The 15,880-nt window shown below is 34.5% G+C and overlaps 1 protein-coding gene across 1 annotated transcript in view; it reads left to right on the top strand.

Annotated features, from left to right (window-relative positions):
* Positions 1-15,880, top strand: part of RANBP17 (RAN binding protein 17) — a 316,069-nt gene that overhangs the window by 61,889 nt on the left and 238,300 nt on the right. The window contains exon 13 of the mRNA XM_065873435.1: positions 9,377-9,482. Coding sequence (XP_065729507.1) covers positions 9,377-9,482 — 106 coding nt within the window. The remainder of the gene's footprint in view (positions 1-9,376; positions 9,483-15,880) is intronic.

Raw genomic sequence — 15,880 nt, forward strand, 5'->3', positions numbered from 1 at the left:
GACAAGATATAACAACTGTTTGCAAGAATGTGGAGAAAAGGGAACCCTGTGCACTGTTGGTGGGAATGTAAATTGGTATAGCCAATATGGAAAACAATATGGAGGGTCCTCAGAAAGTTAAAAACAGAACTACCAGATGATCTAGCAATTCTACTTCTAAGTATTTGAAGAAAATGAAAATACTAACTCAAAAGGATATCTCTACACCCCCATGTTCATTGCAGCCTTGTTTACAATAGTCAAGACATTGAAGCAACCTAAGTATCCATTGCTGGAGGAGTGGATAAAGAAAATATGTGGGGTGTGTGTGTGTACACATAAACATATGTATGTAAAATTATTATACATTATATATATAGTATATAAGGAATATTATTCAATCATAAAAAAGAATGACATCTTGCCATTTATGACAACACGGATTGACCTTGAGAGCATTTTAAGTGAACTAAGAGAAAGACAAATACTGTATGATTTCATTGTATGTGGAATCTGAAAAACAAAACAAAACAAACTCGTAGATACAGAGAACAGATTGGTGGTTGCTGTGGTAGTGTTGGGGAGTGGGTGAAATGGGTAAAGATGGTCAAAAGGTATAAACTTCCAGTTATAAATAAATAATGAAGATGTAATATACAGCATGGAAACTATAATTAATAATACTGTATTGCATATTTGAAAGTTGCTGAGAGTAGATTTTGAAAGTTCTCACCACAAGAAAATAAAATTTGTGACTGTGTGGTGGTGGATGTTAACTAGACTTATTGTGGTGATCATTTCCCAATACATACAAATATCAAATCATTTTGTTGTATACCTGAAACTAATATGTTATATTTCAACTATATCTCAGTTTTAAAAAATTAACCAAGTATTACTACATAAAGCAAGTCTCAACAAATTTCAATGACAGTATCATAGAGTCCAGATTTTCTTACCAATTTGCGATTAAATTAAAACCAACCTGTAAAAATAACAAATTCCATAAAGTTGGTAATTTTATAAACATACTTCTAAGTAATTTTGGAGTAAAAGAAGTCTTAAGGAAATTAAAAAACAAAGAAAAGTGGAAATACAACATGTTTGGAATTCAGTAGGAAATTTATTTCACAAAAACAAGAAAGGCTGAAATGTGACTTAAGCATCCAAGTTGAGAGGTTGGAATGAGAGGATCGGATCAAACCCAAAGAAAGGAGAAAGAAGGAAACAAAGAGCAGAAATTAAGGAACTAAACAACAAAGATTCAGTAATATCAAAAAAATCAAGAGTTAATTCTTTAAAAGTACTAATAAAATTGACAAACCTCTCATGAGATAAGAAGAAAAGAGAATTCACAAATAGCATTAGGATCAAGAGGGGAAATACAATTACAGATACAGCAGAGGTTTAAAAGATAAAATTATACATAGCATTTTTTGAAGTCAACAAATTAGAAAACTCGAAATTAGTAAATTCCTAGAAAAATAACTTAAAATCAACACAAGATTTTTAAAAAAAAATACCAGAAGTCGAAGAAGATATTTGCAACACATACACACACACTAACCCAAGCAAGGATCTAGAAGAACCTGGAAATAAATCCTAGAAATCAATAAAACAAGCAATTCTTTAGGGAAATGATCAATAGATACAAATAAGCATGTCACTACTCATAAGAGAAAGGGAAATCAAGGCACATGAGATACCGTTTTACTTCCAGTAGATTGGCAAAAGTAAATCTTACAGGAGAATGTAGATCAAAGGGAATTTTTACATCCTTCTGGTAGGAATATAAAGTATAGTCACTTGGAAATAGACTGGAAATCACTTTGGTGTTATCTTGAAAAGTGGAACATTTGAATACCTTCTGACCTGGCACTTCCACTCTTAGATATGTCCTTTAGAAGAGCTCTTCTAAACAAGAGGACATGACGTGAGAATGTTCATAGCCTTAATGTTATTAAAGGCAAAAAAATGGAAAAAGCTCAAATGTCCATCAACATGAAAATGGATAAACAGATCATAATATAGTTATACAATGGAGTATTATATAACATAAAAAAATGAACTACAGATACACTTAAAGATGAATTTCAGAAATAATTAGTGGGGAAAAAAAAACAATTTTCAGAAAGCTATATATAGTATGAAACGCTTAATAAAGCCCCAAAACAAGTGAGACTAAAAATATATAGTTTAAGAATATATCTGTAAGTGATAAAACAAAAAGATGTCAAGAAAATAGTAAGCATCAAATACAGTCATGGTTACTTCTAGGGTGCAAGGTAAGGGGGGAAGCTAGGTTCGGGGTATGGAGGTAGGTGTGACAGTATTGGTAATGCCTTGGTTGTTAAATTGGATAGAGGGGGGTCACAGGAGTTTGTTTTATCATACAGTCATCCCCCTGTATCTGAGGTTTCTGCACTTGCTAATTCAACCAACCACAGAAAATATTCCCCCCCAAAATAAAATTCCAGAAAGTTCCAAAAAGCCAAACTTGAATTTGCCATGTGCCAGCAACTGTTTACTTAGCATTTACATTGTATTTACAACTCTTTACCTAGACTTTACATTGTATTAGGTTTATAAGTAATCTAGAGATGATTTAAAGCATATGGAGGTTACGAATAGGTTATATGCAAATACTGTGCCATTTTATATAAGTGACTTCGAGCATCTGCAGATTTTTGTATCCATAGGGATCCTGGAAATAATCCCCTGTGGATACTGAGGGAAGACTGTACTTTACATACATTACATATATTCTTTCATATGTATCAAATATTAGTTACAGTGGGAAAAGATTCAGTTGTAAAATCGAAGACTTGTTTTCCTACAAAAGGGTATTAGAAGAAAGTATAGCTGTTCTAAGATACATGAATGGAATTAACTGAAATGTAATCATTTATTGGTATTAAATAGGCCTATCTATTGAATAAAATGTCAGACATGTTTCTTTTTTGTTTTGGGGGGTATTTTTGGACTGCGTTGGGTCTTCATTGCTGCGCAGGCTTTCTCTAGTTGTGGCGAGCAGGGGCTACTCTTCGTTGCGGTGCATGGGCTTCTCATTGGGGTGGCCTCTCTTGTTGTGGAGCATGGGCTCTAGGTGTGCGGGCTTCAGTAGTTGTGGCGCATAGGCCCAGCAGCTGTGGCTCACGGGCTCTAGAGCGCAGGTTCAGCAATTGTGGCGCACAGGCTCAGTTGCTCTGCGGCATGTGGGATCTTCCTGGACCAGAGCTCGAACCCATGTACCCTGCATTGGCAGGCGGATTCTTAACCACTGCGCCACTAGGGAAGCCCCAGACCTGATTCTTGACTAATACAAATTCAGGGAGTTTTTGTAGTTGTAGTTTTAATGAAACATCATTTCAGAGTTTCTAATATAATGCCTGATACATGGAAATGTTTAATAGATATTTTTTTCCTTTCTTCTAGTCAAAAGGTTAGTGAGAAGGAATCTGTCTGCCCTTTAAAAATATCTGTGGTTTATTCGGAAATAATTGTTTTATATTATGAAAAGTGCCTAGTGTGGTGTGGTTCTAGTTTGTACTGCTGTGTATGGTAGTGTTCAATTTCTTTTGTGTAAAGACTTCAGTTAGTGTTGAACAAAGAAAATTATATGCTCTCGTTATGTGTGCTTTAATTTAGATGCTTAATGGCTTTTAATGTTACAAAATAAGTTTATTATTATATTATGATCTCACTTGTATTATATTGTCTTGCTCTTCCATATTCGTGGTGATATGGTCATGGTTTACGAAAACAATAATCCCTAAGAAATAAATAGATCATTAACAGTAGTTAACGATTACTTGTGATCTAGGGTAATGACTGATTTCTTTGGGATTATTGCAGTTATAAACCATAATTACAGATTATTACAGCAATAATTATTTTGTTAAAGGAAAAAATGTTCTGTTCTTGAACAGCTGCTGAACGAGTGCCCTGAACATTTCAGAATAAATCGAAAAATGAAAAACTATAATGGAAATGTAATCTGAGAATTTTTAAATAAAATTATAGATATGAAACTCATATATAGGATATTTAAATTTCTAAATGCAATTTAGATTTATGGCTTTACATGGTTCTTTAAACTTTGTGGATATAATTCTGTAACCAATGTAACTTTTTAACATCTATTATTCTAAATGCTGTAACTCTAATATTCTAGAGTTTTAGGGTAAGGTTTAATGTGTATGAGAAATATCACTCATTCAGTGAAATAGGAAAATTGTATTTGATAGATTAATTAAAATGCCTTTATATTTCATTGCATTGTTCATTTCTAACACTAATCCTAATTTTTTCAGTTAGTAGTTGTTAATTTTTAGGGTTAAAAATTCCTGCTTTTTTGTCTCATACAATAGAAATCACTGCTTTCTAAAACAGGGAAAGAGTGAATATATATCCTACTTCTCTCTGAATAAACTTCCATTCAAAATTTACCATAATTTTAGAAAAAATGCTCACATGCTATCTTTGCATAGCATTCTTTGATATCAAAGCCTTAATTTCAAGGTCACAAAATAAAATGAATTAAAGAATAAAAAATTAAAATTTGAGAAATTCTTGTCCTATATTTAGTATTTATTATTAGACAGTGATCTCATCACAGTGCATTGAAAAATCATCTTTTCAGTTTTCTCTCTCTCACCAGGTTCAACCTGTTAAGCATAGGGTCTCTTTCTCCCTTCTCACCCTGCCTTATACATATTTAGTTATATCCCAGTGGACAGAACATGGCACATAGTAGATATTCAGCAAATGAATTTTCTGAAAATTCTTGAGTGTTTTTCAGTTCAGGGTTTTTGTTTGTAGACATAGCTAACTGTAAGTAGCTTTAATTGCGAAAAGCCTCTTTGGTAGAGAGGGAAGAACTTAAAAATTCTTAAATATTGTGTGACTTCATTTTCTTGAGCAGCTTGAAAGTAAAACTTAGAATGGACATATAAATATTCCATATTGATATGTTTTATGGCTTTTGTAGCTATGATATAGAAGAACTAAAAACAGTATAGCTATTTAATAATAATAATAATAGTCAACATTTAGTCAGCCCTTGTAGCAGGAATTATTATGAGTACTTTACATGCAGAATACCATTCAGTGCTGTCAGAAGCCTACGAGCCAATTATTATTAGCATTTCGTATTTATAAATGAGGAAATTAAAGCCAAAAAGATTGAGTAACAAGCATAATAAATAGTAGAGGCAGAATTTGAATCCAAGTTGTGCTCTTGGTGGCTAAATTGTATTGCCTCCATTTTTAAATATTGATCTTCCAACAGAGAAATATAAAAGTTACATATATAATCAGTGTCTGTTTTCAAGATGGCTTGTTTTATGAAGAGCTAGTAGGCAGATGTTTCTACATTTACATTAGTTATAAACTCCAAAAGTAAGTTTGCTTATTTTAAATTCAGCTATTCAACAAATGTTAGTTTCACGTGTCACATATACTTGGTTTTAGGGTGGCTGGTTTGGGAATCAAAAGAAGTGTGAATGCCCTAGAAATGATCCCAAAGGGAGATGCAGTCTCACGTGTAGCAAAAATCTGGGAGACAGGTGGAGGACAGTCAGGATTAGGAATTAAAATGTATTAAATAAACACTTAAGAGGTTGTTGGATCATCAAGGTCTGTCTAGCTGATTGACCACTGTGTTGTTCAAGTATTTTAATCAGTCTTGAGAGGAAGTGGTACATATCTCATAACGGTATGAGAATGGACTCTTGGAAATCCGTTGCCTATATTTGAATCATATACTTCTTAATAGGGATTTGTGACACTAAATAAATATAGGTACAGATAATACATATAATGTTTAAAATAGTACTTAGTGCATGTTAAGTACTATTTAAGTGTTTGCTATTATTTTTAGTAATAGTGAAGCTTACTTTAAGCAAAATTAGTATCTAAGAATCTAAATAGATAAAATATATAAAGAAGGTTATTATTTAGATTTAAATAATATTTTTCATTTTGAGAAATAATTTGTAGTAAGATATTTTTAAAATAATGACTCTCATAGGGCAGGTAAGTTATTATACTACATTCACCAAAGATTATGGTCACAATGTTTTAGATTCGTATCAATTATATAAAATGTGTATGCCCCACACACATTGGAGCACAATCTATTGATGATAACCTTTGTAAGATTCTGAGATATACAGTCGATTCTCCTTATTTGGTATTTAACGTTCCATAAAGTTTCTGTGAACACTGAATTAGCAAATATTAAACCATTGCTCCTAGGGGAAATACAGATTGGGTTCCTGCAGGCTTCTGGTCACATTTTCATCGACTGATCAGCATATAACCTTGTGTTATGTATTCCTGCTTAAAGATAATTTACATTAATATATATCATTGATTCGTTAACATTGAACTCACAGCCAACAGCACTACAGCCCATGCCTGGACGAAGCTTAACACGTGTTATTTTCTCTACAAGGTACATAATAGCTTTTTTTTTTTCACTTAGGAACACTAGGCAACACATTAGCACTATTCTTATTGACTATTTTAAAGAGTAAAATTATAAACAAGGAGCACAAAAGTGAAAAAACAATGTGGTACCAAAAAGATACCAAAAAGGGATACTTAGCTGTTTATAGAATGAGAGATGAAACAAGAAAGCAGATTGTTGCTTTGTTTTACCTGATCTTGGAATGTGAACATTGGGCAACTTAAATTATTTGCTGTTCTGCATCTGTCCATGAATGACCACAAGTATTGATTTGGGGGATTACAAATAAATTTTACCACGTGGATGAATTTGCAAATAGCAGGATAGACTAGATTATACCTTGCATTGAATGTGCTTTAAGAAGCTGCTTTTATTTAAGCAAGAGAAATGTAACTACCATTAACATTCGTTTTTAATAACAACTCTACATTATAATGTTTACTAAATTGATAATAAGCTGTTAACTTCTTCTTGCCTGGTTCATGCTGTATTTTCTATGTAATGATTTCTTAATTCAATAACCCATGTCTATTTGATAACTTATGTATGCCAGGCACTGTTTCAGGCTCTGGATATGCAATAGACAACCAAACAGAAAAAATAACAGCTGTCATGCAGTGTACATTCTATTGGAATAGACAAGTAACAAAGCAAGATAAATAATAAAGTATATATTATGTTAGAAAGTGATAAGTAAAATTTTTAAAAATAATGAATCAGGAAAGGTGGATATGAAATGTTGGCAGATTGTATTCTGGTTATCTTTTGCCCAAAACTTAGTGGTTTATCAAATAACAATTTTATTCTTATCTCTCAGTGTTCTCTGGGATTGATAAGTTTCAACTAGATGGTTCTCCTTTGCTGTCTTTCAGGTGCTGTAATCAGGTGACAGCTGCAGCTGGCATAACCTGAATGATTCTTTACTCACAAGTCTGTTCTCTTTGCTGGAATGTTTGATGAATGGGCTATAGTTGGGCATTTCTCTCTCCATGTAGTCTCTTTACATGGCTAGCCTTTAGGTCTCAGGGTATGTGGTTTTCTTACATGGTGAATGGCTTCCCCTAAATGAACATTCCCTGAGAGACTGGAAGAAGCTGCCAATTCTCTTAAAGGCTAAGCCCAGTACTGGAATAAGTGTCACTTCTACCATATTCTTTTAGTCAAAGCAGTCACAGTCCAGCCCAGACTTACGAAGGATTGGAAAAATAGACTCCACTTCCTGATGGCAATTGCATACATGGAGGGAAGGAATTGATGGGTATCTTGAAGACACACTACCGTAGTCTAGGTATTGAAAATTGATAGGATAGCTGTGTAAGACCTGACTGAGAAGGGGCATTCAAAGTGAGACTAGTCAACATGGTTGTATCTTTTTGCAGGTACATTAAGCTGTGTGAGGATAGGCAAAGAGTAGGTGGAGAATTGGATTTAAACAATTACAGTTTTGTAAGATGAGTATGTCAGAGGAGGAGAGAAGTTGACATTGTATGCAAGACAGAGATTATAATGATAGGCAGTAGAACTGGAGGTAGGTAAGCAGGGTAGAGAAGACATGAAGGGTGTAAGAAAGTGAAAAAAATGGCAGATCCCAAAAAACTATTAGAACTAACAAAAGAGAAACAAAGTTGCAGGATACAAGATCAATAGATAGAAATCAACAGTGGGTTTATATATTTTCAATGAGCAATCAAAAATGAAGATAACAAGTCCACTTACAATAGCATTTAAAAGAATAAACTACTTAGGTAAAAACTTTACAAAAGAAGTGTTAAGTCTTGTACACTGACACTGTAAAACATTATTAAATATCTAAATAAATTGGAAGACATCATGGTCATGGTTCAGAAGACTTAATATTGTTAAGAAGGCAGTATTCCTCAAATTGACTTAATGGATTCAGTGTAATCTCTGTCAAAATCCCAACTGGCTTCTTTTCAGGAATTGGCAAGCTGATCCTTAAATTAATGTGGAAATCCAGAAGACCCAGGATATCCAAAGTAATCTTGAAAAAAAAAAAAAACAAAGTTGAAAGACTCACACTTCCTGATTTCAAAATATATGACCGAGCAATAGTAATCAAGACAGTGTGGTATTGGTGTAAAGGTAGACACTAGATCAATGAGATGTAGTTGAGAGTTCAGGTATAAACCCTCCAATTTGTAATCAGTTGATTTTTGACTGGTAGGAAGACAGTTCAATGACAGAAGGATTGTCTTTTCAACAAATGGTGCTGGGACAGCTGGATGTCTGCATGCAAAAGAATGAAGTTGGAACCCTATATCCTACCATACACAAAAAGTTAAATCAAAATGAATCATAGACCTAAATGCAAGAGTTAAAGCTATGAAACTCTTAGAAGAAAACATAGGACTAAATCTTCATGACTTTGGGTTGGGCAATGGTTTCTTAGATTTGACAGCAAAAGCTGAAATAACAAAGGAAAAATTAGCATTAGTACCACATGAGAATTTAACATTTCTGTGCGTCAGAGGACACCATGAAGAAAATGAAAACAACCCACAGAATGGGAGAAAATATTTGCTAATCATATGTCTGACAAGAGACTTGTATCTAGAATATATAAAGAACTTTTACAACTCAATAATAAAAAAGATAGATAGCCCAATTTTAAACTGAGCCAAGGATTTAAATAGACATTTCTCCAAAGAAGACATACTTACGCAAGATCACATAGCAGATTGGTAGAGCTGGGATTCATAGTTGTATCTGGCTCTAAAATGTGTCATTTTCACTATTATACTACCTTGGTGAACTTAAAATCCAACTCTTCACTCTGTCAAGAACTGAGTTCACAGTAGTTTATCACTTGTTTGGAAGAACTTTCACTAATTTTAGAATATCGGGAAAAATAAGCCTTATTTCTATCAATACTTTCTAAATGATTTTTTCCTTGTTATATATTAGGACGTCTTGCCTGGCTGGTATACTTGGTTGGGACAGTTGTTGGAGGAAGATTAACATATACCAGTACAGATGAACATGATGCTATGGATGGAGAATTATCCTGTCGGTAAGTAGTAGCCATATAATTTATAGAAATTTAGTTACTGAGCTGCTATTATGAGCTAAAGCATTTTGTACTTGGCCTTTTGGAGAAGGTATTATTTTACTTTTTACTGATGAGAAAACCAAGGCTTAAGTGATTTGTAAAAGTCATATCTCTAATAAGTAGTATAGTCAAATATATTCATATGAATAATATGAGTAAGCTAGTTTTCCATATATTTTAATTCACTTTTAATAACATCTTTCTTTATAACAAAGTAATACATGTTTTTGTTGAACACTGAAGATTTAAATGAAAAGAAAGTTATATATTAATTTGGAAATAACTACTGTCATTTGGTAAAGATCTTTGAGTCTAATGTTTGAGAGTATATGTACATTACATGTGTATTTCTCAACTTTTTTTCAACAAAAATTATACTATAATATTGTTTTGTAAACTAAAATGGGGATACTAGTACTATATCTAATTCATTTTGGGCTGTTATAAGGATTAAATAAGTTAATAATTTAAAAATAATTTTAAAGTGCTTAGGACAATCAATGCCTGGCAAATAGTAAGCACTATATTACCAAAAAACCCCCCAAAATAATTCTTTTTTAAAAACTCAAACATAATAATTATTTATAAACATTTTATCTAGACATGACATATTCTAAGCTGTACCATAATTTAAATAGGTCCTTGCTTTGGGAATTTTAGGTTGTTTCTCAATTTTTCCTTATTATAAACGTGAATATTCTTTTAGCTATATCTTTATGTAGATCAAAATAATTTTATTAGAGTTAGGTCCTAAAAGCTAAATAGTGGTTGAATAGTATATAGCACTTTAAAGACTTTCAATACACCTTACCAAATGGCCTTCTGGAAAAGTACCAGTTTATCCTCTGAGCCCAAAGGCCATGAGAGGCTATTGGGGTTTTTTGTTGTTGTTTTTTTTTTTTGCAGTTGAACACTAGGTGGTAGGATTCTTATCTTTGCCAGTTCATAGGTAACTGATGTCTCATTTTAATTTGTATTTCTTTGTTTACCAGTGGTGTCAAACATTCTTTTCCATTCCTTTTCTTGCCATTTCTATTTTCTCTTTGTGATTTTTTATTATATGTAGATTGTATCATTCACCTGGTTTTCTTTTATGATTATCTTTCCTAATCTATCCGTAAGAACTCAGTATATATCAGTATATATCAAAGATTGTAATATTTTGCTATTCATTTTGCTATTCATTTTCTCCATATGTTTTAATTTGTTTTAGAAATTGCTTTTTTTCTGGCTTTAAACATTTATATATTAAGATCTATGAATTTTTTCTTTCATACTTTTTTCAATGCTCATGTTTAGGAAGGTTGTTCCACACCTGGATAATAAAAATATTCTGCTCTATTTTCTCCTGGATCTTTTATGGTTTCAGCTTATATTTAATTTTTAATATATCCAGCATTTATTTTGTTATGTACTTTTTCGAAAGTTTCCAAGTGTTAACCAGTTAATGTCAAACCCCACCGTCTACTGATTTGAAATGCTGCATGTATCTTACACAAAATTCTCATGTCTTTTTCTAGGCCTCTCATTCTTCTCCACTGATCTTGGAAGTCTGTTAGTACACCACTATCACCCTACTGAAGTCTTTAGTATGATATTCTCCCTCATTATTATTCTTAAATATATTCCTAACTGTTTAATAAATTTGTTGCCATTTTGAATAGAGATTTCTCTCTCATTTCATACCCTTTTTAACCTTTAAACTACCTCATTTCAATGAAATTTGAATCTGAATGGAACATAAATATTTTTAGTTTCTCCTAAGATTTATTATTTCCAATATCAAACCACTTTAAAATATGACTGGGGCATTCTCAAAATGCTTTGATTAATTTTTTTTTTTTGCGGCACGCGGGCCTCTCACTGTTGTGGCCTCTCCCGTTGTGGAGCACAGGCTCCGGACGCGCAGGCCCTGTGGCCATGGCTTACGGGCCCAGCCACTCCGCGGTATGTAGGATCCTCCCGGACCGGGGCACAAACCCGTGTCCCCTGCATCGGCAGGCGGACTCTCAACCACTGCGCCACCAGGGAAGCCCTGCTTTGATTAATTTTTTTTTTTTTTTTTTTGCTTTGATTAATTTTAAACCAAGTGAACAATTTACTTCTGTAACATCTTTTAATATTACGTATTTAGTAAAGTTTTTGCTATAGTTAGTTCGATTTTTTTTTTTTAATGTTTTCATCATCAAGTAGAGAATTTCCCACTGGCACTATTTTCCTGAAAAATATATATAACAGGAAATAAAAGTATCTGCCAAGTAGAAAATTTTAATTTTTTCTTTAAGCGGCAAACATATTTAGCTCTCAGTAAGATTTGTTTTGTGTTTAGCTTGTCTTCCCTAGGAAACAAAGTCTTAGTTGAAGTTTATGGGCTAAGATTTTTTTGTGGGGTGGGGAAATGGATACATTTTCAGGGAAGAAAGAATGAAGGAAAAGTGAGTAAAAGATAAAACAGGTTATGTGTTGATTAGTTGATGAAAATATTGTGACCAGAGTTCCTCGGGAACCTATTCCTGTATTACCTCTAGGAGCAGTGGTTCAGTATTTGCAAATTCAGTTTTTATGGCCATTTTACAGCACATAACTACCATAAATAATGAGAATCAACTATAGAAGGTGGTGCATTACACACCTGGTTGCTCACTTTTACAGGTTTCCCCAGAGACCACATGGAACCAGCTGTGCTTCAAAGCAGTCCATCTTGGTGGTGGGGGGGGGACGGGGACTGAGAGCAAGTGGTTTATATGTTCACTTATTTCTACATCCCATTTTTAGTGGTTGAAATCTACTCCCAGAGTGTATAACTTTTCCATACTTCTTAGTTGTGTTCCCTGGCCTCTTTGAGGAGCTGCTGGGGAAGCCAGAGCTACTATTGGTCCTGTTGGTTGGAGGTAGGGGCTGGCTGGAGCTATGATAGGCCTTTCCTCCCCCTGAGTGAGGATTTGTAACTGCAGTAGCTGTGCGAGTCTTTACTGGGGCTACAAGGCAAGTGGTTGAGCCCAGGGACAGGAGGAGAGGTGGTGGTGGGGTTGGTGGGGGGTTAAACAGGGCCGAGCAGATTCAAGGTGGGGTATGTACCAGGACTTACATAATTTGCCTAGAAAAAACATAAATATATGTGTTTTAACATGCTGAGATTTTAAATTAAATAAGAATGATGTTATATGTAAAATTTTAAAATATCAATTTCACATGGAGAAATTCCAGGTAACTAGAACTGTCATACTGTTGCCTTTTGGTGGTGTTATATGATGACCTTTTTAACTTCTGGGAGGACACTACCACATTGGACGTTGAGGAGCTCCTGCCAAAAATCTATGTGTTATTTTATCAGAAAAAGGTTGATATTCATAAAAACTTTCAATATTGTGATAATGATATTTAAAACATGTTACTTTAACATTTTTAAATATGCTGCTTTAACTTAGCAAATAAGTATATTTGTGCTCAGGCCACACAATTCTGATTAAAGATAACTTTATAATCATTTCAGTTTCATTCATCATGACCAGAATGTAAACCTCTTGAGAGATTTCCCAGGGATTTTGTCTTGTCCTGTATCCTCTCTAATTTGCTGGTGGCTGCTTCTTTTTGGCTCATTCCTCTAAGTTAGGCCACCCTCTGTTTCTGTTTCTTCATGTTGCTCTCACCTGTTCATCTCTCAATCATTCCTCATTATTCATTGAAGACTTTTGCAGCTAGGTCAGTGTTTTGCTCTCTGCCCCAAACCCTGCTGTGATGTAGATGACTTCAACTTCTTTCCCATCCGGTAGGTGTTGCTTCCTCTTCTCTACACAAGACACTTCCAGTGGCTTCCTGTCACACGTGAAACAAATTCCAAATTCCTGCCATAGCCCAAAGTGTACTGTGCTACTTCTCTGACCTTATTTCCTATCCCTTTTCATTCAACTCAGCTACATACACTGACCTCCTTGCTATTGAGTATTACCAATATGTTTTCACTTTAGGGACTTTGCGCTTCTCTTCTGCTAGGAATGCTTTCTCCCAGATGTTTATGTAGTACTCGGTCACTTCAATCAGGTCTGTACCTAGATGTCTCTACCTCTTTTGACCTCCCTATCCAAAATAACATCCTTATCCTACTTTAGTTTTCTTCACAGCACTTATTACCTCTTGATGTTTATTCCACTAGAATAGGGAAGGAATAAGCTTTATCTGCTTTGTTCACTGCTGTATCTTTATCTCATCTGCCTGGCAAAACCTAAACTCTGAAGGAATTCAGAGTTTTCTCTTAATTTGTCGAGTGGTAAAAGAAATTGCACACTTCTTTAGATAGGTACCATTGCCAACTATCTTTTTTTTTTTTAACCTTAACTGAGCCCTCAGCATGGCTCAGTGATTTGTGTTATTTTAGTAATTCTTATCTTCTGACTTCCAAACACTTACTGAACTCTTTTCCTTGCATGTGTTGTCCCACGTGTACCTCTAATTCAGTGACTAAACTTAAACTCATCTCTTCCATCCACTCCCGACCCTGACTCTCTTTGTGTGTCTCATCACTGTCCACTCAATTGCCTAGGCTTGAATCCTGGGACTTCTCCTTAACTTTTTCTTTTTTCTCTCACCAGCATCCATATAGTCATTCTGTCACTTCTACCTTCTGCTTATCCCAATTAGTCCAGTTATTTCTATTACCCTTGCTGTTTTAACTCCTGTCATCATTTGCCTGGATTCATGCTACAGTTTTATGTGGGCACCTTGTTTCCTCTCTGGCTTTCTAAAATAAAGATTTGATTATGTCTGTGCTTTGCTGAAAGTCTGCAATGACTTTCATTGCTACTGGGATTAAAATCAATGTGATTTATCAGGCTCTTCATAATCTGGGTCCTGCCTGTCTCAGTAGCCTCATCTTGTGCCACTGACTGTCTTATAGCTGTATGGAACTTTTTTTCAGCTCTTAAATGAGCCATGCTTCCCCCCCTGCCCCCCCCCCGCCCCTCCTGTCTAGAAAGCTGCACATGCTTTCCCCTTTCTCTTGACACTCTCTGCTCTGTTCCATCCTAGAATGTTAGGAGCTCTAGCTAATTTCTTTGTAGTGTTTATTATAGCACTTGTCATTCCTTATTCTAATTGCTTGTTTTACTGTCTTTCCCTGCATAGGCTATAGATTTCTGGAGGGCTGGGAATATATATGTTTTGCTCAGTATTGTATTCTGAACTCCTAATACATACCTGCCATATTGTAGGCCTTCAAATATTTGTTGACTGAATAAGTACTTCCGGAATTGGATATTAAGGGGAATATAAAAGAGTTGATTATCCAAACATTCATTTCTTTATACTTGAAATGGTGTACATATACTTGGATCAAAATTATTTAATATTTATCTTTTTATTCCCTCCATGCTCCAAAGATAATTTAAGATAAAGGTAAAAATAAATGTAGGACAATAAATTGAAACACAAGTGAATATTGTATATACAATACAAGCTTTGGTCTTATGCACTTATTAGAGGTGGCCACAGATCTTTGAAGGACACTGTGGCAGAGACTACTAGTTGTCTTGTATCTCTTCTTTCCTTCTTCTGCAGTAATAGAATACCTGAAATGTTTTGCTGTGCATTGGCCACCTGAATAAGACTAGATTTACTAGAATCTCTTGCAGCTAGGTATGGTTAAGTGATTATGTTCTGGGCAATTGAATGTAAGTGAATGTGGTACGTGTAACATACATGCACATGGGTGGAGCTGAAGAAGCCATCTTAGACCATAAAGTGATTGGGTGAGTGGAGGCAAGTGTAACAACAAGATGGAAGGAACCTGAGTCCCTGATACACCGTGGAGCACCAACTAGTCCTAGAGCATTGCCTTGAATTTTTTTTTTTTTGCTTGAGAGAAAAATAACATCTGTATTGTTTAAGCCATTGTTTTTGGATTTCAGTCACTTGCAAATGAACTTCTTGTACGACTATCAGAGCTTATTTGACAGATGGATCATGTACCCTTCTGGGAACTCTTTCCTACTCTCCTGTTGGGGATTGTTGGAGTGCCTTTGCAATTCATATCAAGCTGGTGATTTGCATTGCCTCTTAAGCAAATGTGAATCACCAGCTTGATATGAGCTGTAAAGGCACCCCAACAAACTTGGCTATTGGTTTCATGTCTTCCTCAGATTTTTGGAACGTATGTTATTAAAAGGAAATAAAAGTAAACAAGCCATTGCATAGAATCAACAAAGAACCAGAGTAAGAAAAAGGAGGCCCTACTCATAAAGAATTTAACAGCAGGATATGCTTTAAGTCATTTAAGAAATCACCTGGATCCAGAGATGAAGTTTGGCGTGTGTATCTATTTATTTAACTAAAAATTGCTTCAGGAGTCTGTGCATTCACAAATA

This window comes from Phocoena phocoena, chromosome 3 (genome assembly GCF_963924675.1).
Source record: "Phocoena phocoena chromosome 3, mPhoPho1.1, whole genome shotgun sequence".
NCBI classification, from domain to species: domain Eukaryota; kingdom Metazoa; phylum Chordata; class Mammalia; order Artiodactyla; family Phocoenidae; genus Phocoena; species Phocoena phocoena.